Here is a 25,704-nt window from a genome sequence, read left to right as displayed (position 1 = left end):
TTTGCATGTAAAATGATGATTGATTTGGGTCAAAAATGTTGCCGTGAGGAACCCTGGGACTTAAACTCTGCGTGGGGGAAATGACTTTTGGAGGAATCCTAGATTTATTGTTCTCCTTGTGGCTTCTGTAATGAGAGAAAAGGAAGAGTAGGAGCAGTAGAAGGTGGGCCTGTGATCATTATGTGACTTGGAGGTTAGAAAGATGTATTGGTTTTATTCTTTTTAATTGTTATATCTTTATTCACAAATATCTATCTTTTAATGGAATTCTGAAGAATTATCTGGCACATTCTAAAACTTTATTTTATGTCCACATTTAGCAAATCACAAACACAAACTTAAATCCATTATATTTGTACTTTACCTAATAAAAAAAGGAAAAAAACAATCAACACATTAGAATGAAGTGAAAAGAAGATGATTACGCATTAGCTTCCTTTGACTAATATCTTACAGATTTAAGTGAGTGAAAATGGTTTGTGCATATTTTTTATCCCTCACTGTTGGTCTGTTGCTTTTTCTTTGGAAAGGCAGCTTATTTTTCAACGGCAAAGTAAAAACCACCAGTGATTAAATTAGGAAATGAAGCAGTTGGCTGAACATTAGCTTCCGGGAGTACAATTAAACATATTATTCATCCAATTTTCCTTTCAAACTGTGCTATTTTATATTCATTGACTCTGATAAAGAAAGCACTACTAAGAACACCGCTGAAAAAAATGCTCAGTTCAACATGGAAACATCATTTGTCAGAACCCTTTAGTGTTCTCCCATCATTCACTCCGTAGATAGTGTCATCATAAAAAAGAAATTGAAGAGGCTATTGACTTTCTCTCAGTTCTTTTTCTTTATGGCTGTCAAATATTAAGACATAGCTGGATGAAACTGCATTTTACAAAATATCATTAATTTCTACTCACTGGACTCACCTCGTGGTCCTTCTTTATTGTAAGGTGGAAATAAACTTGGATGAAAATAAAATAGTTGAAGACCATTGTGTTGAATGTATTCAATCACCATGAATTAAAAAAAAATTAACAGATGGAATTACATTGAAGTATAAAAGTAATATCTGTATGTGACACAAGCATGTTTTCGTAACACATGGGCAGAGAAAGTTTGAAGTCTTGGTGTGATCTCACAATTTCTCAGATCTCAAGCCAATATAACATCTGGACTCACAACTTACAGTACTTAAAATATCTGTTGCTAACATCTTGGTATCGAATAGCAAGGCATGCCGTTAGGGGTCTGGTGGAGTTCATGTTTTGGTGACGTCTGTTTCCCCCAAAAAATTGGGTTCTCCAAACTACTTGGCAGGTGGTCATTATGCTATGTTTGTACTGTGTATGAAAGTGTTCAAACTACTTTTGTATCTGTGATGAAATGATCACCATGAGTGTTCATAATGAACACATTGGAATCTGTTTTGTTAAATGATGCACAAAAACTTGAATCACAAAGAATCTAATGTACTACAAAGCTTTGGAAGTGAGGAGTGTCTATGATATATTCTATTGTCATTTTATTATTTCAGATTTTATTGTTAGATACTAAAACAATCAGAATTGAGACTGTTCATGCAAGTAGCGACCAGCTGTGCAGAAAAAAATAGAAAAAAATAAAGGGCTTAAATGGCAGCTTTAGTATATGCAAGATTTCTGATATATGCAAGATCCAGAACTGAACTAGATCAAGTTAGAGTTTATATTATGAATTCTTTAATAAATTTGATTGAAATTTGGATAACTGGTTTGACCGGAATATGGTGCATGTTACCAGATATGAACTACACCTGCTTGTTTTATACAGGTTGCTCCAAAATATTTTTTTTCCTGATTTGTCAATATATATATATATATATATATATATGTATATATATATATATATATATATATATATATATATATATATATACATATTTGTACTGTTTAAATACAGTACTAAGCCTTTTCCATGGCACCTAACCATAGATGTCACCTTTAAAAATGATCAAGCAGCCACTAGATATCATGCACCAGTAAATCAGAATTAACTACATATAGACAGAAGATGAATCAAAGGACAATTCCATAATTTGGTGCCAGTTAAACATAAACAATTTACTTATCTGCTGAGGTACACTCAATAATTAGGTCATATTCTGTTGCTCCATCCATCTTTTATAAAATCTATGCCTCTGTTTACATCAGGAAATCACAGTCTTCAACAGTAATAATTTCATAGAAAAATCAGATGAAAAACAATCTGAAGAACCCTTCTTTAAAAACAACACAATACAGATAGATTTTTTTGAACAAGCATGTCTTAGTCACATATTAATCAGGCACAAGTGCACTGCAGACGAGTCAGAGAACTCATCCATGAGGTGACACGAATAAAACATTAACAAATGGCGTCTCTTCTGGGGGAGAATCAATAATCCTTAATTAATTGTGTTGACAAGATTAAGACACTGTGAAAAGCTTTGCAGTGCTCACATTTATAATTTAACCATATTTGTTTTAAAGCAAAGGAGGCACAAACTTGAACCGCTGTTCAGGTGCTGTTGCACCAAGTAACCTGCAACAACATCTGATGTTTGTTTTTCTGTCCTTCTGTCCCTCTGCCTCATTTGTCTAACAGGAGATCGTCCTTGTGGTGTTCTTCGGTGTGGAATATTTCGTCCGCATTTGGTCCGCAGGCTGCCGCAGTAAATATGTTGGCATCTGGGGCCGACTACGCTTTGCCAGGAAGCCAATATCTATTATAGGTGAAAACACAATCCCCATACACTTGTATATCTCTACCCATGCACACAAGCAGACATGTCACTCCTCACCCACTCTTGCAATTTTTAAACAATAACCGGCAATGTAGCCTGAGCCTCTTCCTAAAATGAGATAGTTAAGACAAATTCAGCATGAAATTAAAACTGTCATTGCAATATTTTCTTACGTTTAGTTTCTATTGTTGAGATTTGTGCCTCCAGGTGGTTATTCCTATATGTGCCACTGTGAATATTATTATTACTCACACCTTCACATTTTACCTGATTAATATAATTACTTTGAATTAAAAAAAGCCAAATGTTTTCTTTTTCTAATCTGTTTCTATCCTAAAATAAACCTGTATTGTCTTATTGATGAACAACTCCAATATGTTCATCCCCATAACTATGCCAAATTTAAACAGAGATTCATGTGCTTCATTATCACAGACCTGATAGTGGTTGTCGCTTCAATAGTTGTGTTGTCAGTGGGCTCGAAAGGCCAGGTTTTCGCCACCTCTGCTGTAAGGTAAGTGATTCTGTGTGTTCAGGTAGAAAATGTAAGATAGAAATTCTTTAGAGTCCCAGTATAGAGTGACAGCCAGGACCCTAAGATCTCTTCTACCTTGATATAAATTAACAAGGTATAAATTTACCTTGCTAATTTATACCATACTTGTAAATACTTTAGTCCGATTGTGTGCAGGCATGCCTTGCAAAACTATTAATTTCCCCAAAACATTTTCAGGTTTTTCAGATTACATCCGCATACTGGAAAGTATTTCAAAGGAATTTTATGCAATGGATCAACACAAAGTAATATTTTTGTGAATTGAATGAAAAAGAACAAGCCTGTTAACAAATAGAAATCTGGGCAGTCTGGAATGCAATCGTATGCAGCTCCCCAATACTTTGAAGATAATCTAACATTCGTGTCCCAATCAGATTTGCATATCAAGAGGCTGAAGTATTTTCCCATTATTTCTCACAAAATATCTCAAACCCATTCCAGATGAGTGTCCGTAAAACATGCATTTCAAAACATGACACTGCTGTATTCCGCTTGATCCACCTTCCAATCTGATCAGTTTCTTTGTTTATTCTGAAGAAAAGCTTACTCAATGGATCATGCTGCCACTACCATGTTTTATTGTAGGGATGATGTGTTCAGGGCAATGTGCATTGTTAGTTTTCTTCTTCATCTAGCATATAAAAACCAGAAAATTACATGTACCGTAGGCGTCATCTGAGCAGAGCACTGTGCTTGATGTTCTGTATCCTGGCTGTGCTTCCTCTATTTGGTATTTCAAGCTGCAAACAGGATTTCTATCTGTTCTCTTTCAAAAACTAATTTCTTCTTGCCACTCTAAAATTAAAATCCGATTTGTGGAATCCATGACCAATATTTGTACTGTCAAGAATTTCTTCCTCCTGAACTATGGAAAAGTGGAGCTACGTTCACTGTTCTTATTGGCTTTTTGGCTGCTGGTCTTTCAGTTAAAGTCTATAACTAACTATTTGGTTTGAAATTGCGCCATAAGATCTTTTAAATCTGGGCTATCATTTTAAAACTGAAACATTCTTTGCACGTCTTCTGAATGTTATCTCTGACCTGTCTGTTAACCGAACACAAATATACCACAATTTTCAAATTTTTACTTGTAAAAAATGAGTACGAGGTAAAACTTTCATTTCACTTTACAATTTGGCTCTTCTTAACATTGGCCTATAACATAAAATCCTACTGAAAAGTTTGTGGTCGCAACTTGACAAACTGTGGGCAAGATTATGATATAGGAATAGTTTTGCAAGGCAATGTAGAGCCCCAGGTTAGAGTGGCAGCTGTCCCCCATATGACCCTAACCTTAAAATCATTTGGTGCATTTCATTAGCAGCTTCCTTTATGAAAGGATTATTACTTCCATTCTATTGTCTGCACTGGGATGTCTACTTGTATTTGGCAAACATATATTGTCAGCAGGTAAAAAGTGGTGCATTTTTCCAGAGGGATTCGCTTCCTGCAGATCCTGCGAATGCTGCATGTTGACAGGCAGGGAGGAACCTGGCGTCTCCTGGGCTCAGTTGTCTTCATCCATCGGCAGGTACAAAATCACAACTCTAAATGTGTTGTATATTTCAAGTCCACAGTCATTCCTGTCACTGGGGTTTCAGACTATTATAAATAAACTGGGGACTCTCCATCTGGGGAGTAATAGCTTCTCCACATCATGCATTATTTTTCTCACTGTGCAATGAAATAGATGGTGTTCATGTGAATACACATCATTCAGCCAAAATAGTAGTCAGAGAAGAGAAGTACAAGAAAAAGCTAAATTATGAACATGGTTGGGTTTTTAGTTTTATCGACACATTAGCTGGAAAGGATTATGTCTTTCTCCAGGGTGTCATTTAACCGAGACACAGAGGTGGCTGTGATTATCCCCAGTGGCCATGGTAGCTGCCTTTAATGTCCATATGAAAGTGATGAGTGATGGGTAGGGTGTCAGGAATTTTACTCATTCAGGGCCACCTGCTGTTCTTCCTTTCCTTCATGATGACTATATCACTTATAGCTGCTGAGGATTATCGACAGCTGCTGACCTTAGATATGAAGGTAGTTAATAATGGTGCAGGGAAAATATCAGAGACCTTTTCCAAACAGAGATTGGTGATGTTGACAGCTTTGCAAAAACGATTAAAAAGATAAAACGAGATGTTCACAAGAGTACACTTTTAAAATCGACAGTACACGATGGTGACCTAACAAGTACATTGTTGTACTTTTCTATTAATCTTGAGTAATAACTTCATTAGGTGTAATATCTGGTGCCTTCTTATAGGTTGTTAAAAGTTATTTATTAAAACAGCATAAATACAAAGCAAATGCATATGAAGCCAATGTAAGATAAAGCAAAAGCACACTGTCTATTAATGTTATTTATATACTCATATTATTCAAGTTATACTTTCAAAATAATCATCCTTCAAAAAATGTTGCGAGAAGGATGGCTCTGTGCCACAGTTAGTGGAACTAACTAAGAGTGATGAGGATCAGCCTGGGTATGAAGGCCAGCCTGGGGTTTATTTGGGGTTTGCATGATTCTCCATTCATGCATACTAGGGCTGTAATGTTTCCTCGAATGATTTGAGAACCTTGATTAGTAAAATTCCTCAAGGAACATTTATCTGCCTCGAAGCTCCGTTAAATTATGTTTTATTATTTAGCACACCGTGTTCTGGCCGGGTCATTATTTGTGTTAGGCAGCGTTCTCACTTCCACCTATGAGTTGTGGCTAATTGCTAGCAGCATAACATCCAATTTTCCGTTTTTTTTTTTTTTAATATCATTTTTCAGGGAACAAATAAGCATCCTTAAATTGACTGGTGTGACACCTGGAGTACAACAGCCTTTCTCCTCCTAGAACTTGCAGATGGCTGGTTCCAGGCGAACGGAGAGAAGAGCGCAGCAGGTCCTTCAAATTTATACAGATGACCGTTTTGGTTGGGAAGAATTTAGCAAACAAACATGTTCAAAAAGATGAAGAACACACCAGACAAAGCAGAAAAAAATGGAGTGAAATTTAAAGTAATATTACATTATAAAACAATATTCCAAGTTTTGAACACATCATGACCACTGTTGAATCCATCATATTAAAATGTAAATAGTATATCTTAGTGACAAGGCTACCAAGACATTGTCATCAAGTATGTTTGTCATCTAAGTGGCATACATGGCAAGAAGCACATTAATCAAAGAAACAGTCAAGGTCCATGATAATTTAGCAAGATCCACTGTCATATATTAGTCTGAACATGACATGACTATGGTAAAACATGGTAATGTAAGCATCCTGGTACAGGAAAGCTTTTTACTCACCAGGGACAAGGAAGCTGGCCAAAGTTAATGGGAAGATGGATGGAGGTAAATACAAGACGGTCCAGGAAGAAAACCTATTAAAAGCTGCAGAAGACTTGAGCCTAAGATGGACACTTAACCTGCAGCAGGACAACGGCTACAACACCTAGCCATGCACCAGTGCTACAATGGATGGTTCAGATCAGCGCATAGTTATGTTAGAATTAACCAGTCAATGTCAAGACCTAATTCTAATTCCGAATCTGAAAGTTGCCTTGAAAGTTGCCGTTTGCAAATAGTATTGATGTGTCTTAGCTTGAACTAGTTTGTGAAGAAGAATGCACAGAAAATGTTGCCTTTACATATGAAATTCTGATCAAGACAAACCACAAAAGACTTGCAGCTAAAACTGCAACAAAATGTGTTTCTGGATTAATGCAAACATAGACATGGCACCCTTTAGATTTTATTTTGAAAAAAAAAAAACCCAGAAATTTAAAAGAGTCTTCTTCACAATCATGCACCTTGTGTTGGTGTATCATACCACATGTGAATAAAATACATTTAAGTCTATGATTATAATGTGACAAAATGTAAATAAAAGGTAAATCAGTATGAATAATTTCATTAGGCACTGGAGGACTTCACATGCCATTAATATTGCACATAATTCATATTAATGACAATTTTTATATATTTTTGTTTAATTACCATATAAATCCCTAAAAAATTTCCTCCTTTGTTTTGAAAACAGCTTAAACCTGATGGTCATACAAAACAAAATATGGACATTTAATTCAAAACATGTTCTCCCCAGACAGAAGCTATTCACTATCCAACCCATGTTTGCCTCGGACTCAAGGCTGTGGAAAAAGAAATTTGAGGGCTTCAGCGTCAAATTACTCTCACATATATGAGCTGGACCCATAATAGGGCTCAGCCTTCACACATAAACACCAATGGAGTCTAATAGAGGAGTCTGATTCCGAGAGTGACTCTCTGAGAGGCCTTGTAAAACTCAGTTCTGATTAAAGGCATCAGCAGTCCATCTGTGTCTTGTGAAGGTGTTGTCTCTGTGAGAATTGCACTTTACTCATCATTTCATTTCAAATTACCTTTTTAAGAGTAACAAAACCATATGATATTCCAAAGCCACTTGTGACTCCCAAAAAACCCAATGCAGTGTGTGGTTGGATATGTTGTAGAAGTCAGCTGAGTTCTGCACTCTTCCTGTATTATTTTATGCATACTAATACCTTGCAACACAATCTTACAATTAATTTGACATGTTGGTGGTGAAAGCTGCAGTATCTAGACTGACAATAACATTATAATTTTTTTCTTGCTTGCAAATATAATTTTTATGGTTTAAGTCTAGTTCAGTCTCTAGCATATGGAAACGTGTGTTGTTCAGTAGAGTTTGCCAGGTAAAAATGGCAACTACACATTGAATAATGGTTAAAAATCTGTTCAATACTTCAATCCATTATTTTTTTTTACATGTTTTTTTGTGTTGTTGTTTTGTTTTTATGGCAAGAAGAGTTTTATCTGGGTTTATGTTGTTACCCAGATAAAACTATTCCATCTAAAGCAGATGGAATACTTTTTCTCAACAGAAAGTCATTCTAAATAATTACTCCTGGGGAGCATGATTTTTAAAGCAAATGTGAAATTGCATAGTAACTGATTATACTTCAACGATATACAAGAGTTTTGCCTCCTGGGCAGATTGTAGTTAGTTGTTTATTGTGACTACAATAATAAGGCTTAAGTTTGTTTTTTTTGTTGTTGTTGTTTTTTTTTGCTTTTTCAATACAGCACATGGGGAGAGAGGAGTGCTCAAAGTTTCTGGCTAGTTGAGGGCATGAAGCAAAGCTGCAGGGGTAGATATTGTGTTTCTACTATTTCCTCCTTTCATTTGGTTCCTATTTTCTGCTGTTGCAAGCAGTGGTCGTAAATACTTATCCACTCAACAAGCAATATTTGTTGTGTGTGGAACCTTCCACAGTTGTTTTGTTTGTTTTTTCAAGCTGCAGTGCAACAGCTCGAAAAAACATCAGGACATCAGCCCTGAGTTATTTTAGTCCAAGAGACTCAATACTTTAATCTACAAACATTAAAGTTGTGGAAAGTTTTCTTTTTTGGAGAGTGCAAGGAGACTCAGTTATTCAGTTCATTGATGGAAATGATGGTGGTACAAACAAATGCCCACCTATGTTTCCTTCTCTGGTGAATTAATAAAATAAGAACATTCTGAGGAACCTCGTTTGCATTCCATAAAGCAGTGTTTCCCAACCCTGGTCCTCAAGGCACACTGCCCTGCATGTTTTAGGTATTTCCTTGCTTCAGTGCAGCTGATTTCAATTGATGACTGATTAACAGGCGTTTGTTGAACTGCAATCAGTTGAATCAGGCACATTAAAGCAGGGAAACCTCTAAAACATGTAGGACAGTGTGCCTTGAGGACCAGGGTTGGGAAACACTGCCATAAAACATTTAACTTTACATTTCTTATTCTCTTGTAGTGGTTTATACTCGCATGCCAAGGATAGCACCATGTTGAGTTTTAGAAAGCAAAAACTTTTGATGTAATGCCTTTAATAAATTTAATTTAATAAATCAAATAATCATTTATGTGTGACAATAAAGCAAAAAAACGGAAAATCTTCTTCATAAAGCTGTGTATACATTTGAATTTGAAAGCATTGTTTTTATCATAATGTGTTTGTTGGTGAGCTCCGAAATGCAGACGGGATCTGGGAGCATGGGTCATGGTGACTGTTCTATTATGAAAGAAAATGATGAAAAACTTAGAAAGGAGCACAGGGAGTCAGAGCAAAATATAAAAAAATAATAATAATAAAAATCAAAAATCTAAGAAAAATGCTAACAGGGAAGAAATGGGGATGAGGAACAGCAGGGTATTGCAGGAGGAACCAGCAAGGAGTGTTAACAAGAGAGGGGTTCAAAAACTGCGAGGGTGACCGCTGGAACAAAAGACTTGGGCTGATTAGCTAACGGGTTGCAGGTGTGAGAGGAAAGAGCAGCAGGCAGCACACAGGGGACTAGGAAATAAATCTAACTCTTAGAATAGCTAGACATAAAAACAGAATTATACTAGAGTAAAGAGGAATAACTAGGGACAAGTTATGCACTGGATCAAATCAGAGAAAGAAAGAGAGTCAGGAACACAATAAACAAACCTCAAAACAACCCAGCTTAGAAAGAAAACAGTTTTATCTTTCGTCTTTCTGCAGCAGAACTAAGTTCTGCACCATTAAGTTGGCATAATACCAGAACATATTCAAACTTATATACAGATCATATACAGTAACCCTCCTGTATATTTTTCTTTGACTGTATTTAGGTTGAGATAAAATCAAAATGTGCTTGTCATAAATAAAGCATTAATTTGAAAGTTTCTAGTAACCTGGCCAAATCACAAGCTTGAGACTTGAGACTCCAGCAACCCATTGCATGAGGTTAGCAACCTCTCAAAATATTTTTCAAAAACATGCTGTCATACACCCAATAACTAATATTTCAATTTTAAAAAGTTCCCAAAGCAGACACTAAATTTTGCTGTGAGAGGATGTTATTGCCTTATTTGTAAAAGCATGGACATAATTGTTGGGAGACGTTTTGTCTATTTAGTGTTGTTTTTCAATACTATTTTGAATAATAGTCAATAACAATAGAATGACATCTGATGTCATTCTGTCATCAGGACAAAATAACTGTAAAAATCTAAGATGATTTTTAGGCTGCTGTTTAAAGGTTGGCAAGTGAATAAAATGCCCTTCTGAAAGGGCAGTTTTTTAATTGATGATTGACTTAAGAGAGTACATGGGACAGAGGGATATTTTAATCTTATTCACATACCATGTTTACATGAATATTCAAATCCATATGCCATTTGGATAACACTTAAATTAGACCGTGAGTAGATAAGATTAATAAAACTGACACTTCTGGGAAGCGATAACTATCAGAGAGTAGTTCACATTAAAAAGATATTTGGCTTAAGATTGAAATAACTAATGTTTGGCTTCATGTGTGTTTCAGGAGCTGATCACCACTCTGTACATTGGGTTTCTGAGCCTGATCTTCTCCTCGTACTTTGTCTACCTGGCAGAAAAGGATGCAGCTGATAGCACAGGTTCCACTGGTTTTGGAAACTATGCAGATGCTTTGTGGTGGGGAGTGGTAAGACTATCTCTACTGATTATGACTGTTTATATATGTCTTTAATTATGGGAAAACTAAACCACTCCCTTGTAGTACACATGAAAAACAGTAGCTGAGTTAATGCATGTGAATATTTGATCATCAACTAAGGTGACCAGCAACTGCTGTTATCCATAAATCTAGAAAATATTGTTAGGCTATTTCTGACTAATTTGAATTTCATAATTTTGTAGATAAAAATAAAAATAATAATAAAAAAATTGAAGTGGATGTCTCATTAAATTCACAGCCAAGTCAAACAATGTAGCATTAAAAGAAAAAAAGAGAAAAAAAACAAAACATTATACATTTCAGACTCTATGCCTGGGATTTATCACTCGAGGCCTAATGAGCCAGTTTCCAGAATGTTTTGCAGTTATCCTTGTCTCAGCACACCTGAATCAAATTAATAATCCTTTACCAGTCTGCAGAAGCCAAGGTTTCAGCTTTGTTGGAGCTTGAACATATCAAGATGTTGCAATGGCCCAACTAAACATAGGATCTCAACCTGATTGAATTGCTATTATGGAAACAAAAGAGAAATGTGCATAAAAAATAACTTCAACAGAGTGGACTAAAGTTTCCAACTACAATGTGAGATGTAAGCTATTTCCTTGGTTTTAGTCACTTTTGTCATAAAACAATCTTTTTGAATGATCATGGCAGTTTTCATGATCACATCAATTAAGAGTACATAAGTATGAAATGCAGCCTTTTAAATTACTATTTAAAATGATCAAGACAATGTTATCAGACACTTGTTACAAGAAATAAACACATGTAGCACTGTTTTCCAAAGTGTATTATCAACATTTGTAATGTTACTTAAGTTACTGCTCATCTGTTGTAGTTTTTCTGCTCCCATGTTACACTTCTTGTCTGCCGGTTCTAAACCCAGCAGCAGGGTGTTGTTCATAGGAGATTATCACCTGCTTAATCACAGAGTCTTCAATTTGCAAACACCATCTCATCATTACAATAGTCATGTGACTCTGCTGAGTCAGAGTCTCATCTTTGGTGCATATTCACTCAGTGTAAACAACAAGATAATGGAACACACAGAGCTACATTTTAAACTAGTTTCAATTTATACAATGTTTGAACAAATAAAAATGTTGTAATTAGGACTGCACTGATTTGTAACACACCTTTTAACAATTACAACAGTTTAAACATAGAAACTGCTAATCTTTATTGAGGCATTTCTCTATATGACCCATAGCTAAATGGGTTGATTTAAATAAGGATAAGCAGCATAAAAATAATGTAGTTCCTTAACTAATAGCTCCTTTCATAATGTAAAATTTATCTGCATTATTATCTCATTTAAAAAGACACACATTAACCACTTGAAGAAATATTGAAGCTGCATATTTACAGCATCCTCTGTCCAAATTATGATTTATTGCAGTGTGGATAACATTTTAGTTTTTTGCATAAACAAGCCAGTTACTTGTGCGATTCACAATGCGGAGCAAGCAAGTAAAATGCCAAGTTACTAAAGATGTACCTAGCAGATTATGCCACTTCGCTGCAGTGAGGCATTCTTTTTTGGGTAATTCCCCATTAAAATTAGCTTTTTATTGCTCAATGAATTGTATTTACAGCTTCTTTCTCACTAGTTCAGGATTGCTCAAGTTGCTAAAGGCAGATTGAAGAGTGGTTGAATGTCTAATCAATCAATCAATCAAACTTTATTTGTATAGCACATTTCAGCAGCAAGGCATTTCAAAGTGCTTTACATCAAATCAAACACAAAACACAATGCAACATAGAATCAACAATAAAAACACAACATCAATAAATTTGCAATTGATTACGTTTCGAATACAACTCTAAACAAGTGGGTTTTTAGTTGAGATTTAAAGGAAGTCAGTGTTTCAGCTGTTTTACAGTTTTCTGGAAGTTTGTTCCAGATTTTTGGTGCATAGATGCTAAATGCCGCTTCTCCTCGTTTGGTTCTGGTTCTGGGGATGCAGAGCAGACCAGAACCAGAAGACCTGAGAGTTCTGGAAGGTTGATACAACAGCAGCAGATCTTTAATGTATTGTGGTGCTAAACCATTCAGTGATTTATAAACTAACAACAGCATTTTAAAGTCTATTCTTTGAGCTACAGGGAGCCAGTGGAGAGACTTTAAAACTTCTAATTTCATATAGAAAATACATTTTTCATCTGTGTTAAACAGATGACATAATTTTAAAGCATATGAAGATACTAAGCTTAAAGAAAGTTTTCAGTAGGTTAATTGTCACTTTGTGAGTGTTTCAAACCATGCTTCGACAACACGCATACTCATTATGCATGTTGAGTATGCATAATGTCATCTTAACAACATCTTATTTTTTGTCACGATAACATGACTCTGAAAATTACATCCCTAATTAAACCCTTCCTATATTTATCGCCCAGATTTTTTCATGTTTTAATTGATGAAATTTGTTTAGTAAAGAGCTTCAACGCTTTTCTGGGCAGATGGCCTACTACTCTAATATTTAGCTGCCTCCAGAGATAGTCAATCAGAATAAAATCAGGACTTTATCAAAGACACTTTGAAGCTTTAATATTGCACCCAGTCAAAAGAAACCTGTTGGCTTGACCATGTATCAATCATAGATTGATTTTAGTTAACTGACCACTCCTGGGAATGTTCACCAATACTTCATGTTTTCTCTATTTGTGGATTATAACTCTCGCTATAGTTAACTAAAGTCACAAACCCCTAGTAATAACTTTGTAACTTTTCCAGACTGTTAGAGGTCAAGGACAATATTTCTCATCTGTTCTTGAATTCCTTTTGATCAAAGCAGGATGAGGTATTTAGATATCTTTTTGTCTTATTATTATAAAGATTCTACATAAGTGATTTATTAATTCCAAATGTGTGGCTAACAAAGTTAATATGCCATTAATGATTGTTTTTATTTATATTAATTCTAGTCAATTCATGATTTAGAAGAGGGTGTTTCATTTTTCACAGAAACAGGGTAGTTTTTGGATTGCTCTTTTCCCTTGGTGAGTGAAATTATTTGAAAACCGGATATGTATTCTGTAGCTCATATTAAAGTTCTTTGATGATCTGAAACATTTAACTGTGATTAAAAAAACTGAACAAAAACAGAACCTTTATCTGTTGCAGTTACCTACCTTATAGCTGGGAACTTATATTGTTGAATAATAGATTTACTTCTGATCTTTGATTATGATCATATTTTAAAAATATTGTTCTTTATAAAGAAGCCTTGACTACCCTGGGGCTGTAGTTCTTCAACTGTGAGAGGTCAAACACAGTCTGTGTTTTCTCTGTGGTTTTGTTGTTGAAGTAGGAGTGTGTAAACTCGTGGGTAGATCCAGTGGGCTGCTAATGCAGGCACTAACACAAATAGTGAAGAGAACATGGGATGAACTTCAGCTTTCTAAAAACTTAAGGGACTCTTTTAAAAGCACACACATTTTCAATTGAGTCGATAACCTTTCTTACATAAATAAAAGTTTTGGTTGATGGATTTTTTTTATCCAGTTTTACACACAGTGATTTTGTTTTTGGTTTTTCTATAGCAGTGGTCAGGAAGACTGGGAATTTATTACAAAGAGCAAGAGTTGTTTTGAGTATTTTTTCAAAAATAAGTTACGCAGTAGTTCTTCAGGAAGCTACACAAACAATCAAAGCCCTACAACATAAAAGGAGTGTTAATAATGCAGTACCCATGCTAGACCTTGACAGTTTTTGGCCTAAGGCCTTTAAACTGTTCCTGTTCTTTGCCTTTTGACCATCAATACAATATTTTATATTTTGTATTTATGTGTTCATGGTCAGAAAGTAGAAAAAAATGGTTTAAAATATAAGAGCAACCTGTAGATGACATGAAGCCATCTAATTTAACCCTCTACAAAACTGACAATTAAGTATCTTTGTAATGGTTGGAAAGCCATTGAAATCAGGTCACCACAGGTGTTATAGATTCCACTCTTGCTTCTTTATTCCTTTTAAAATATAGCCGTGTATCTATTATAGCTGCAGACCAAGTAACAAGTAAGGTGTGCTTTCACAATTATGAGAAATCTGTACTGAAACTTTTTCTCATCCTGGAGATTTTGATGAAGAGGTATTATGTACCATTAATATAACAAAAACGTTTAATGTAATAACTGCACATGATGTAATAATTTGGCCCGTTTAAATGGAATAAAGTGAATTATATTTAAAATGCAATAAAACATTTGTTTTTCACAGATTATCTATCTAATAGATTATTGTCATGACATGCAGCTGTAACTTGCAGCTGTATTGACATGTTAGTATGTTACTTGCTCAAAAGAACTACTTCCCTGTTCAAAATTACTTCATTGGCCTAGTTATGTTTAATTTGGCAATGATTATGTTCTTGGCAGTTATTTCAATATTATCCATTATTATTTTATTTGGTTGTTGTCAGATGAAAGCAGCAGGGGAAATTCCCATGCAAACTCCTGGACTGCAGTATCTCTCTAGTGGCTTGTGTCCAACGACTGCATCGTTACCTACTGTACTGGCCGACGGGTGGGGGTATTTCCCAGCAGATCCCAAATATCAAGAGCCAGTTTATTCAGCACACTGCCTTAGTCAGCTATGGAAGAACTGCTGACAGACAATTAATAAATCCAGTTCAATTCACAGACATTGTCAAAAACCAAAAATCTCTTGTCCAGTACATGCTCCATGTATGCCTAAATAATGAAATATTTTATTGAATAGGAGAACATCACCATTATAATGAAGATAGGACAGGACTATTGTCTCTTACAATCAATTTAAAGAATTCATAGATGTACTAAAAGCATAGATATTTCAAGGAGAAAGGATATGCAGGTGTTATAATTATCACCTTGAACTAGATATGTGCTTCTGATCTAGCCAACAACCTGATTGTTGAGAGAGAAAAGTACAGCATATTTAAAGAGCATTCATACAGTGTTTTGACCCTTCAATATTAAAACAAAATGTGATGTGACAACCAAAAACTTCTGATCATCATCAAAACATCTTATGAATGTTGACCCAACAAATAAATCCATTATTAAAACAAAGCCACAGAATGTTTGCTAAAAGCCATAGAAAAATGTAACATTGTTGGCTTATTTGCAAATCATATGTGTGGAGCAAACTAAATTTACAGGTCACCCTAAACATAATATTTATGTTTAGGGTGAACATTGTGGGATGTGGTCATATCAGCATATAGTACTGGACAAATTTCTCAGAGCTGAATAGAGGACGACAGAGCTACCAGGTATTAGAGGCTGTGGAACACTTGAAACTGGGACAGATGTTCTCATATAAGCAGGACAATGGCCCTGGACATGGGACTAGAGCCAGAATGAAATGGTTCATATAAATCTATATTTATGTATTCAATAAGAAAGCCTAGTCTAACTAAAAAAGAAACAAGAAAGTAATTTACCAGAAACGTACTCAGAAACAAAAGAAACTTTCATATGCATCTAATGCTTTAGAAATTAGTTTTAAATTAAACGTATGCATGGATGTAGACTGCAACGTAATACAAACGCAGGATAGTGAGTGAAGAAAAGTTATGGCAGAAATGTTTAAATTAAAGCATTATGACCAACTAGACTTTAAAGACATTAAATAAAACAGAAATATTTATAAGGGTCAAGAGGAAAACAGAAACCGATCCACTTTGTCACATGTTATAGTTTCACACAACTGAACACCTGTGAAGAACAGGCACATAAGAACTGCAATGAATTTACTTGCATGATTATATTAGTGATTTTACAACAAAAATCTCTTGTATTTATAGTGGATAAACATTTCTTTCTTCTATTTTTTTTATTTTAAAGGTGACTGTGACTACTATTGGCTACGGAGACAAAGTACCTCAAACCTGGATTGGAAAGACCATTGCTTCCTGTTTCTCTGTGTTTGCCATATCATTTTTTGCTCTGCCTGCAGTAAGTTGATGCACTCGGTATGATTTGTTGTTTTCTGAAAATGCAAATTATGGATATTTTCATTGTGAGAGTTTGGTAGTTAAATTATTGTAAGCCATAAGCCATAATTATGGAGAAAGGAAAATTGAGTACAACAGAAAACACAGCTAACAAAACTAACAACAGTGTAACTGTCTGTCAGAGATGGATTGCCTATTCCACCGACAGATGACAGCAAGATAAAAGCCATGAGTCAAAATAATTTACATGCGACTGAAGTTCACAGGTGTTTTGTCTCTCTGTGACTCATAAATCACTAAATTATAGACTCCCAGACATGTCAATCAAGCCAGCTTTGCTCCCAAACATTTCTCTGTTTGCTCTCTATAACAGTGATCAGAAGACATTTCCCTGGGGAAAAGTGTATTGACATTCATTATGTGAACTTATGGTTGAACATTGGAGCCTGTGCTTTTGAGATATTGCATGTAAACACACATTTTTTTATTTAGTACAAAATGAACAAAGGTCTATTGAAGTAGACTAATATTCAGCAGGAACACTAAATAAGCTGAAACTAATCAATTGCTCAGGCATTTGTGACTGACTGGCTGCTGACCGCTTATGACCAGAAATTAATTACAATAGCACAGCCATGTTTCTAAATCCCAGGAATTTTAAGGACAATTTCTGTTCATGTACAGCAACTGAAATAATCATTGAACACTCCAAGTTATCCACACTAAAAAAAGAATTGAGCAAATTAATCTGCAAATTAAGATTTGCAGATTAATCTCCTGAATACACGTTTTTATGCTACTAGAGCAAATTACGTGCTTGTTTCAACCCATCACCAGTTCATCTCTGCTTTTGGGTCTAGCCAGCAACCTACACAAGCACATCTACCTTCATATCTGCTCCTCACCTTATCTCTGACATAATCGGTTTCAAAAGAAAGAAAGTAAAAAAAAAAAAACTAAAAAAAACTTGTAAAAGTTGTATACATTTGATCAGAATTCTATATCTCTCCATCCATCCATTCATTCATTGCCATACATTGCCATACATTCTTATCCTTGCAGGGTCACAGGGTGGGGCGCTGGTGTCACCTCCAGCAGTCATTGGGCAGGTTTTATTTGTATTTGTGTGTCTGTTGTGTGTTGTTGGGCATTTTGTACTTTGGTTTTGGAAAAGAAAAAGCAAGGCAGACAAAATAATTTTTCTGCAGTATAATGTAAGTAAGAACAGATATTGCACATTGTGTAATGCTTCTTCATATATATAGAGTGCTGACCATCTGGTCTGTACAATAAAACATGTTCAGTTAGTTAAACAGCAGAATTGCAAGAGCAGGAGTAGCAGAAGTTTTTCGTATCACATGTTGCTATTTTTAAAGGCTGCTTTGTGCTCTGTTTAACATGTCTTGATCTCAGCTTTAGTTCGATTACAGATTTTGTTTAGCTGTTACATTCAAATGAAATCTGCCTTAGTTTTACAAGCTCAGGGATTTGTCACACATTGAATGAAACAGCTCCAGTTTAAGAGAATATAGATTCAAAATATCTCATGTGGATTTGGAAGCGTGATGTGGATGATAATATGTTCTGAAAAGTCTGTTGTTACAAAAAATAACAAAAAAGCACTATTTTATTTTTTACAGTAACAACTATCTTATACTCAGTTGTTGTTTTTAAAAATTTCTAAAAATGTGTCCAGAAGTAATGTAAACTCCAAAGAGATAGATGGGTTTTTTTCATTTTTATTTAAAAGAATTAAGTTGAAATGACATAAATGAAATGGTTTTTTCAGTACGGTAATTATTTTAGTCATTGTCAAGTCTCTAAAAGGTAAAAAAGACTGTTACAAAAGTTTTTAAATCCACGTTTTGTATTCTTTTTTTGTATCAATGTTTGCATGATTTGGAAAATGAAATGTTTTTCCAATAAACATTTCATGTTTTCTCAGTTTTTGGCCCTCGTTCATGCTCCTATTTGTGGGATTATAATGGAATTAATAAGCAAAAAGAAAAAAAAAAAATCTCCACTCTGATGTTGTTCACAGGGAATTTTAGGTTCTGGCTTTGCCCTGAAGGTGCAGCAAAAGCAAAGACAGAAACACTTCAACAGACAGATTCCTGCAGCTGCCTGCCTCATTCAGGTATTTACAAAAAAAAAAAAAAAACACCTCAAAGGAAACCTCAGAAAAGCTGGGGGACTGAATGGTCTCAAAGCCCAACTTTTATTACTGAGAGCAAACTTTCCTGCATCTTTTTCTGTCTTTTTTAAAATATGGTCAAGGATGAAGTGTATCCATCATTCCAATACATTTCAATTTCCATGTCTCTACAGACCTCTTGGAGATGTTTTGCAGTGGATAACTTTGATTCTGCTACATTCAAGCTGTTTTTGAGAAAGAAATCCAACATTCCTGCCTCCTTTCTTTCCAGCCCCAAGCAGAAAAAAATGGTTAGTAATCATTTTAAGGATTTCACTCCTCTTCACTTCCTACCATAATTTCAGATACACAAAGTCAAATAATGTAGTTTGAAGGGGATGCTGTGGATTGTAAATTAAGACCAGTTCAAGTATAAGGGTGTTTCTCTTCTTTTTTCTTTTTTTTTTTTTTTTGCTGAATGTCTTTATTTTATTTCATGAATATTTTTCTGTGCTGTGAAATAAGATAAAGAAACAAGACAGCAAGTAGAGCACCATCACCAACTACATTACATACACTTCAGTGGGTTGAATAAAAATACTGAGTAATTCAAATCCCTTGATACTCTTCAAACTGTGTCATACATTCCATTTCTTGTGGCTTGGATTAAAAAAAAGTCATACTGGATTATGCTGATGACTTGTGACATTTAATTCTTTTTCTTGAGGTAGGTGCATGTAATGTCTGTATAGGTTTCAAAAAGACAGAGAAAACATGTTTCCATATATGACTGTTCTGGTTTTGCTTTTTTGTCTTAGTTACTTTTTTAAGTTCATCAAGCAGTTCTTATTGTCAGCTAGAGATATACTGAGTAGATAAAAAATAGTTGTTGTTTTTTTATTTAGTTGAAGAAAACTATTTATACCAACTCACTCAATAACCTCCAACTTGTCTTTGTATGCCTTGATACTTTGCTAATTTCTTACAAAATAATTTGACATTCACAACTATATATATATATATATATATATATATATATATATATATATATATAAATAATTTTTCTTCCTTTGGAGACCAAAATTTCTCTGACTATCAATGACATGTCAAAAGAAGACCTGGATGGGTCATAAACTGTTTGGTTCTATAAATCTCTTTTGCCTGGGGGCACCTGGGTGGGTACTCAGTAAATTTGGTCCTTACAGCTTCTGTTATTAGATCCCATCACACTAAGCTATTAAGCAGTTTCACATGTCTCATTAATGTCCTGCTGAGAAGGACAGGTAGGGGGGCTGAAACTGCTTTAGGTGAGTACTGTAAAAGTCAGAGGTGTGACTTGTTTTCAAAAATGTTTAAGTGAAAAAAAAGTAAGTAAGTAGCAAGATATATCAGGATTACTATATCTGTCAATGGTTTTAATGTTATGTTTGATCTTCTATGTGTAGATATATACACGTATATATATTTAAATGTTGTTACTACCGTGGGAAGCGTTTTTGTTCCAGGGGTCAAACATTTCACCAATACCTAAGCAAAATGACAAAATAGCTTATTTTTTTGACACAAGGTCAACTTTGTTTTGGGGTTACGTAATTTAACACATTTTTTACTTGTGCAGGTGAAGATGAGGAGGAAGCTGAAGAGTACTGACAAGGACAATGGTCCAGCTTCTCCCACTGTCCCCAGCATCACCTGTGATTCTGTGTTTGACAGCGGAAGGGAGCTAAGTTCAGATGTTTACAGCACTGTTGGCACAGGTACTAAAACAGGACTTATAAAATATAAAGGTTACATCACAGCATTAAAAAAATTGTTGGACCCCTATTCAAGTTACAATATTGAATATTTACTTCAATTGAAGTAATATTATTGAATTAATATTCAATATTACTTCAATATATTGAATATTGATGTAAATATCCAATATTTACTTGAATATTTACTTCAAGTATGTACTGGATGTACTGGAAACATAATGTTTCGACAAATAATATTCATTCAGTTATACTTATTTCCATTGTAGTATACACACACAAAACAGGCTATTAAAATAGCCTGTTATATGATAAAAAATAAAGCCAAGATGTGAGAAAATGTGTTTTGATCTGATAACACCAAGGTTGGACTTTTTGACCATATTTTCTTTTAAATGTCTGAACACAATTCACATCATGAAACCCCCAATGAAGCAGAATGTTTTAGGGTTATTTTGTTCATGTGCAACTGGGGCTTTAGTCGTGGAGGGAATTATGATCAATTTCAAATACCATTCAATGTTGGCACATAAACCTAAATGCAGTTTTATTTTTTCTATCAATAAGTTTAGCATTTTATACAAATTACAGGCATACAGTTTCACAACTTATGTTTAGCAATATATTTGGACTTTTCTTACTATGGTATATTACCTGAGGATCAGGTCATTAATTTGAATATCTCTAAGAACATAAATACAGTTCTCAGTAATTCATGATTTACAAAAGTCATAAATTATCTGCATGCTGTGCATTGTTACATGCACAAGTTCCACATTGAGCCTACCAAGCTTAAATCTGTTACAGAAGCAGTTTTACTTCTTTAAGCTATTCCATTAAATGATATATCAAAAAAGCTAAATAAATTGTATAATATGAAAAAGAACAAGTTTTGTTATTTATAAATACTGTTTTTTTCTACATATAATGTACCCTTTATATGACATGTCTTTTATACACGAACACTAATGTTTTATTTTGTAGTAAAACATTTCACTAGAGAGACATGTTTACAATTGAATTTCATCACCCCCCTTTTTGTTTTTTTAAACATCATTTTTGGCATTTAGACACTAACCTAATTCCATTTGCTGCAGTTTTGAAAGTGAAATGTTTTCCCCATTCCTCTTTGACATTCAATTCTGGATTTCTTTATTGCCGCTGTCTTTTTTGCAGCTCAAGCAGTATATGTTTTAAAAGATGAACAAAATTTGAGACACAGTTTGCTAAACACTGTTCACTTTGAATGACCTTTTGAAGGGATTTTTTTCCCCAGTTTTTTGATTATGTAACCGATGTACAGATGAACATTCTTATCATGTTTTGAAGAACGTCTTCTCTCTTTTAAAAAGATCCAAAAGGAAAAAGGGAAACATCACCTTTATTATGCACAAACCCACATACAGGGAATTAATGAATGAGTCTCTTCACAAAGGAATATTAGCGGGGACTGTCTGTTTCAAAAGCAGATAAATATGGATACTTTTAGCACATCCATAGCATGTAACACCTAATTGGATGATGCTCTTTGTGGTGCCTAGCTGGTGACCTTTTTCTTTTATACGAGGCGCTAACATGAAAAGCTGCTTAGATGTCTGACTGCGGTACCAACACCGGCGTGAAACTGCAAATGGTTTTTGCTTTGCACTCAGTTTTCTGTGAAACAGTAGAATTTAATATTCCCTGTTGTACAGATGTATATGCTGGCTGAATGTTCACAGTGAATCAATGTCTTTGATAAGAAACCAAATTGATGCAAGAGGTCAGGCTCTATGTCTAACATATAAGGCATGCTGCTTTTAACTTTAATGCATTTTCTAAATTACCACTGCTGTGAGAGGATGGATGCTGACTGGATGATGACATGTGCATCAGCTTCCCATGGCTCTCTGCTAGCAGTACCCTTTTAGGGTATTTTGCATAGGCTTTTTTGTTTAATAACAACACAGATATCTGTAATTTCACATTCTGTCAGTTGTCAAGATATCAAACTGGTTCTCAATTCAAAAGATTATATGAATAAAGCAGTAAATGGTGAAACTTTATATTTTATTAGCTGACTGCAGTAATATATTCTTTTTATATTTACCTCATTAATATTTCCATCTAAAGTTATTTTGTTGTAAAATTTGGTTCAGGAAATAGTGATGAAAACATTATTTTAACATTGGTGTACATTTTTCTTTTATTTCTATAACTGTTAAGAGAATTGATGAAGCAGAGAGTTGAGGCACCTTTTTCCTTTTCGGTATCACTTGATTTTTTAATTTTTTATTTTGCTAAATGTAGTTCTGATTGTTCCATTCTCTTACTTTAGTCTTTCTTCACACTTCTGCTGTTATGTTTGTGTATCTCATTTGGCAGGAAGCCAGCCACTTGGAGGATGTGGTGAGCTGCTGTTAGTGTCTATGTTCTGCATGGGTCCACTTCTTTTGGCTTTGACTGCTTTCCCTTTTCTTATTTGTACCACTAATAGATAAATAGAACTGTGTTGCAAATGCTGTATTTTTAATTGAAAGCAATACAGTTGCAGTTATGCTCATGTTTGTGTGTGCCTTAGACCGCCAGCAGTCATGGACATCTTTGTCATCTCTGCAGTTCAGCTCATCACCCCCAGGTGACTTTTTGTATTTTCTTTCACATTCATCACCATCAGTGACACCTCTGTGGAGACACGGGTTGGTGGGTTCACTTGACCCATTACTGAATGTTTATCATATTTTCTGAGGATAATTAACAAACTCTGCATGTTAAGGACTAACACAACCCCTTGACAAGCAAATTATGCAGTTGTCTTGACTCTATAAATGAGAATAAAAATCTGCTTGTCAAGAGAAAAGTACATGCCAAGTTACATTTGTTTTAGCTTTCAGCACAATTAGGACCTTTCCATTTCAAACCCAGCTAAAGCAGAGGCACTTCACACCATTTTATTCTTCACACATCAAAATCATGAACCTGTTGTGTCACACTTCTCCAACTGGTGTGGTTGCTCTTAGTTGAATAATCAATGTGTTTCTTTCCAGCCTTCCTCAGCAACAGTCAGAGCTCTGCATTAATTAATACTTAACTAATTATTTTGTGTGTCTATTTCCCACAAAAATGACAACCCCACATGACCAATTATTGTGATAAAACTGTTATGTTAGGCTTCATCAAAGGGAAAGACATGCTTTACTCTCAGTAGGGTTTCTCATAAGTACTAAACCCTTGAGACATACTGACAGACTTAGTGTTTAGGAGGAAAATAAGCTTTGACTTTGTTGTTTACTCTTTGACTCCAAACATTCCTAGAATTTTACGTTCTACATTAAATTACTGGAAAAGACAAAAACATTGCATGAAATTAATATTTTTTTGCTGAAAAGATTTCTGTAGATACTGTTTGCAGAGAAGCTTTTGATCTGAATACTGAGGTTGACCTAAGGTCTAGTATGCATGATTTGGTGTCATCTCAGAGTGCAAACGGGAAATTGAAAGTAGCTGAATGCTGTGCACCTACTCCCAAACTGTGGTGGTCGTGAAACATGCAGAGAAAGGAAAGGAATAGAAAGAACCACTTAAGAGTTAGTGTTTGTGTGTGTGTTTTTTTTTTTTTTTTCCTTCTGGGCTGCTGCAGAGATGTGGTGCAGCATGGCAAAAGGCCAAGGAGAGTGAAGGCATCATACAGACATGATGATTTTTAAGCATTGTCACTGTTAAATTTGTTTTTTCTTCCAATAACTTACTATATATATTACACACTTGTATTTTGTGCTGGCATTTGGGAAATGTTTGATATCTAAATCAACAGATTAATTGAGCTAATGTGTATCATATTTTGTTATTGAATTAGCTGTATGTGTGCAGCTCTCAATGACTTCTTCTTTCAAATGACAGCTATGTGGGGTGAAAAAGATCAATTTCCAGCATTATTTCACTGTATTTAGTAGACAGTCTGTGGGAAATAAGAATGTTTTCCTCTTTCTATAGCATCATGTTTGTTCTTAAAATTAAGATGGAGCAGTAGAACAGCGCATCCAACTTAGTGTGAGATTTTCATAAAATAGGACAGATTTTAATTACCAGAACTTAGATATCTTGATGGGATATATGATATCATAGACTATCAAATACCACATTTGACATGCCAGATTAGTTCCTACTCACAGTCATTCTGGAAGAACCCTGAGGAAATGTCCAGAACAATAAAGTATTCCCAGCAGATCCAGTCAGAAAATCAAATTACTGAGGAAATCAGTCAGCAGAAGATCAAAAACACAACTTTTCTTTAATGCTGCATATTCCTTATATTGACATTTTTAAATAAGCTATTATTTAAGTTATAAGTTATTATTGATTCGAGAATCGCTTGCATAAATTTTTAAACAGGATCACATGTCTAGTATATATATATGGCTTCTCAGAGTTTTGGTGTTGATGCGGAAACATTTTTCCACATTGCCAAAAACATTAGATGTTTGTTTGTTTTTTGGTGTTTTTTTTTACTTAGCTGGTGATAAGATTGTGTGCTATAATGTTGAAACTGTAGGAAAGCAAAGCTGGAAAGTTGTTTTTGGTCTTCACTGAAATTGTTTTAATTTATGTCCAGGACTTCCTCTTTTGAGATGCTGTATGTCACTGAGATCTTTCTGGCTAAATACAGGCATTATCTAAGTGATTTATTGTTTCTTAAAGATAGGAACCATCCAATGTCACTGAAACACAAGAGAGTTATGCATTAGGGTGACAAGAGTGTAAGGCAAACAGGTTAAAGTTGCCGCTGCCTTGTTTTGATTTTTGAATTAGATCTCATTTCTCTGTGGCAGTTCTGGAATAATGCAAACCAGAGCTCTGCTCTAAACATGCAAGTTTACATGTAGTCATAATTTTGCCACAATGAACACGTCCCTTCCCAAATCATTTGGGTTTTTACGAATGTGCTGTAAATGTTTCTCTTTGTCTTTCATTTTCGTTCTTGTTCTTGCACTTTTTTTGCAAATACAAATGAATTTTTTGTCGTTTCAAGTAGCACATTATATAAAGAT

The 25,704-nt window shown here is 34.8% G+C and overlaps 1 protein-coding gene across 4 annotated transcripts in view; it reads left to right on the top strand.

Annotated features, from left to right (window-relative positions):
• kcnq1.1 (potassium voltage-gated channel, KQT-like subfamily, member 1.1) overlaps positions 1–25,704 on the top strand; it is a 47,704-nt gene that overhangs the window by 11,609 nt on the left and 10,391 nt on the right. For 2 of the 4 annotated variants that reach the window (XM_044098149.1, XM_044098165.1), the window contains exons 3-12: positions 2,626–2,752; positions 3,200–3,278; positions 4,755–4,851; positions 10,674–10,814; positions 16,680–16,790; positions 18,831–18,926; positions 19,118–19,234; positions 20,542–20,680; positions 23,042–23,065; positions 23,238–23,294. In XM_044098149.1, coding sequence (XP_043954084.1) covers positions 2,626–2,752; positions 3,200–3,278; positions 4,755–4,851; positions 10,674–10,814; positions 16,680–16,790; positions 18,831–18,926; positions 19,118–19,234; positions 20,542–20,680; positions 23,042–23,065; positions 23,238–23,294 — 988 coding nt within the window. The remainder of the gene's footprint in view (positions 1–2,625; positions 2,753–3,199; positions 3,279–4,754; positions 4,852–10,673; positions 10,815–16,679; positions 16,791–18,830; positions 18,927–19,117; positions 19,235–20,541; positions 20,681–23,041; positions 23,066–23,237; positions 23,295–25,704) is intronic. The other 2 variants (XM_044098157.1, XM_044098153.1) reach the window with 2 other exon arrangements.

The sequence above is a fragment of the Gambusia affinis genome, linkage group LG02, assembly GCF_019740435.1.
Source record: "Gambusia affinis linkage group LG02, SWU_Gaff_1.0, whole genome shotgun sequence".
NCBI lineage: Eukaryota > Metazoa > Chordata > Actinopteri > Cyprinodontiformes > Poeciliidae > Gambusia > Gambusia affinis.
This window is presented reverse-complemented; position numbering and strand designations above follow the sequence as displayed.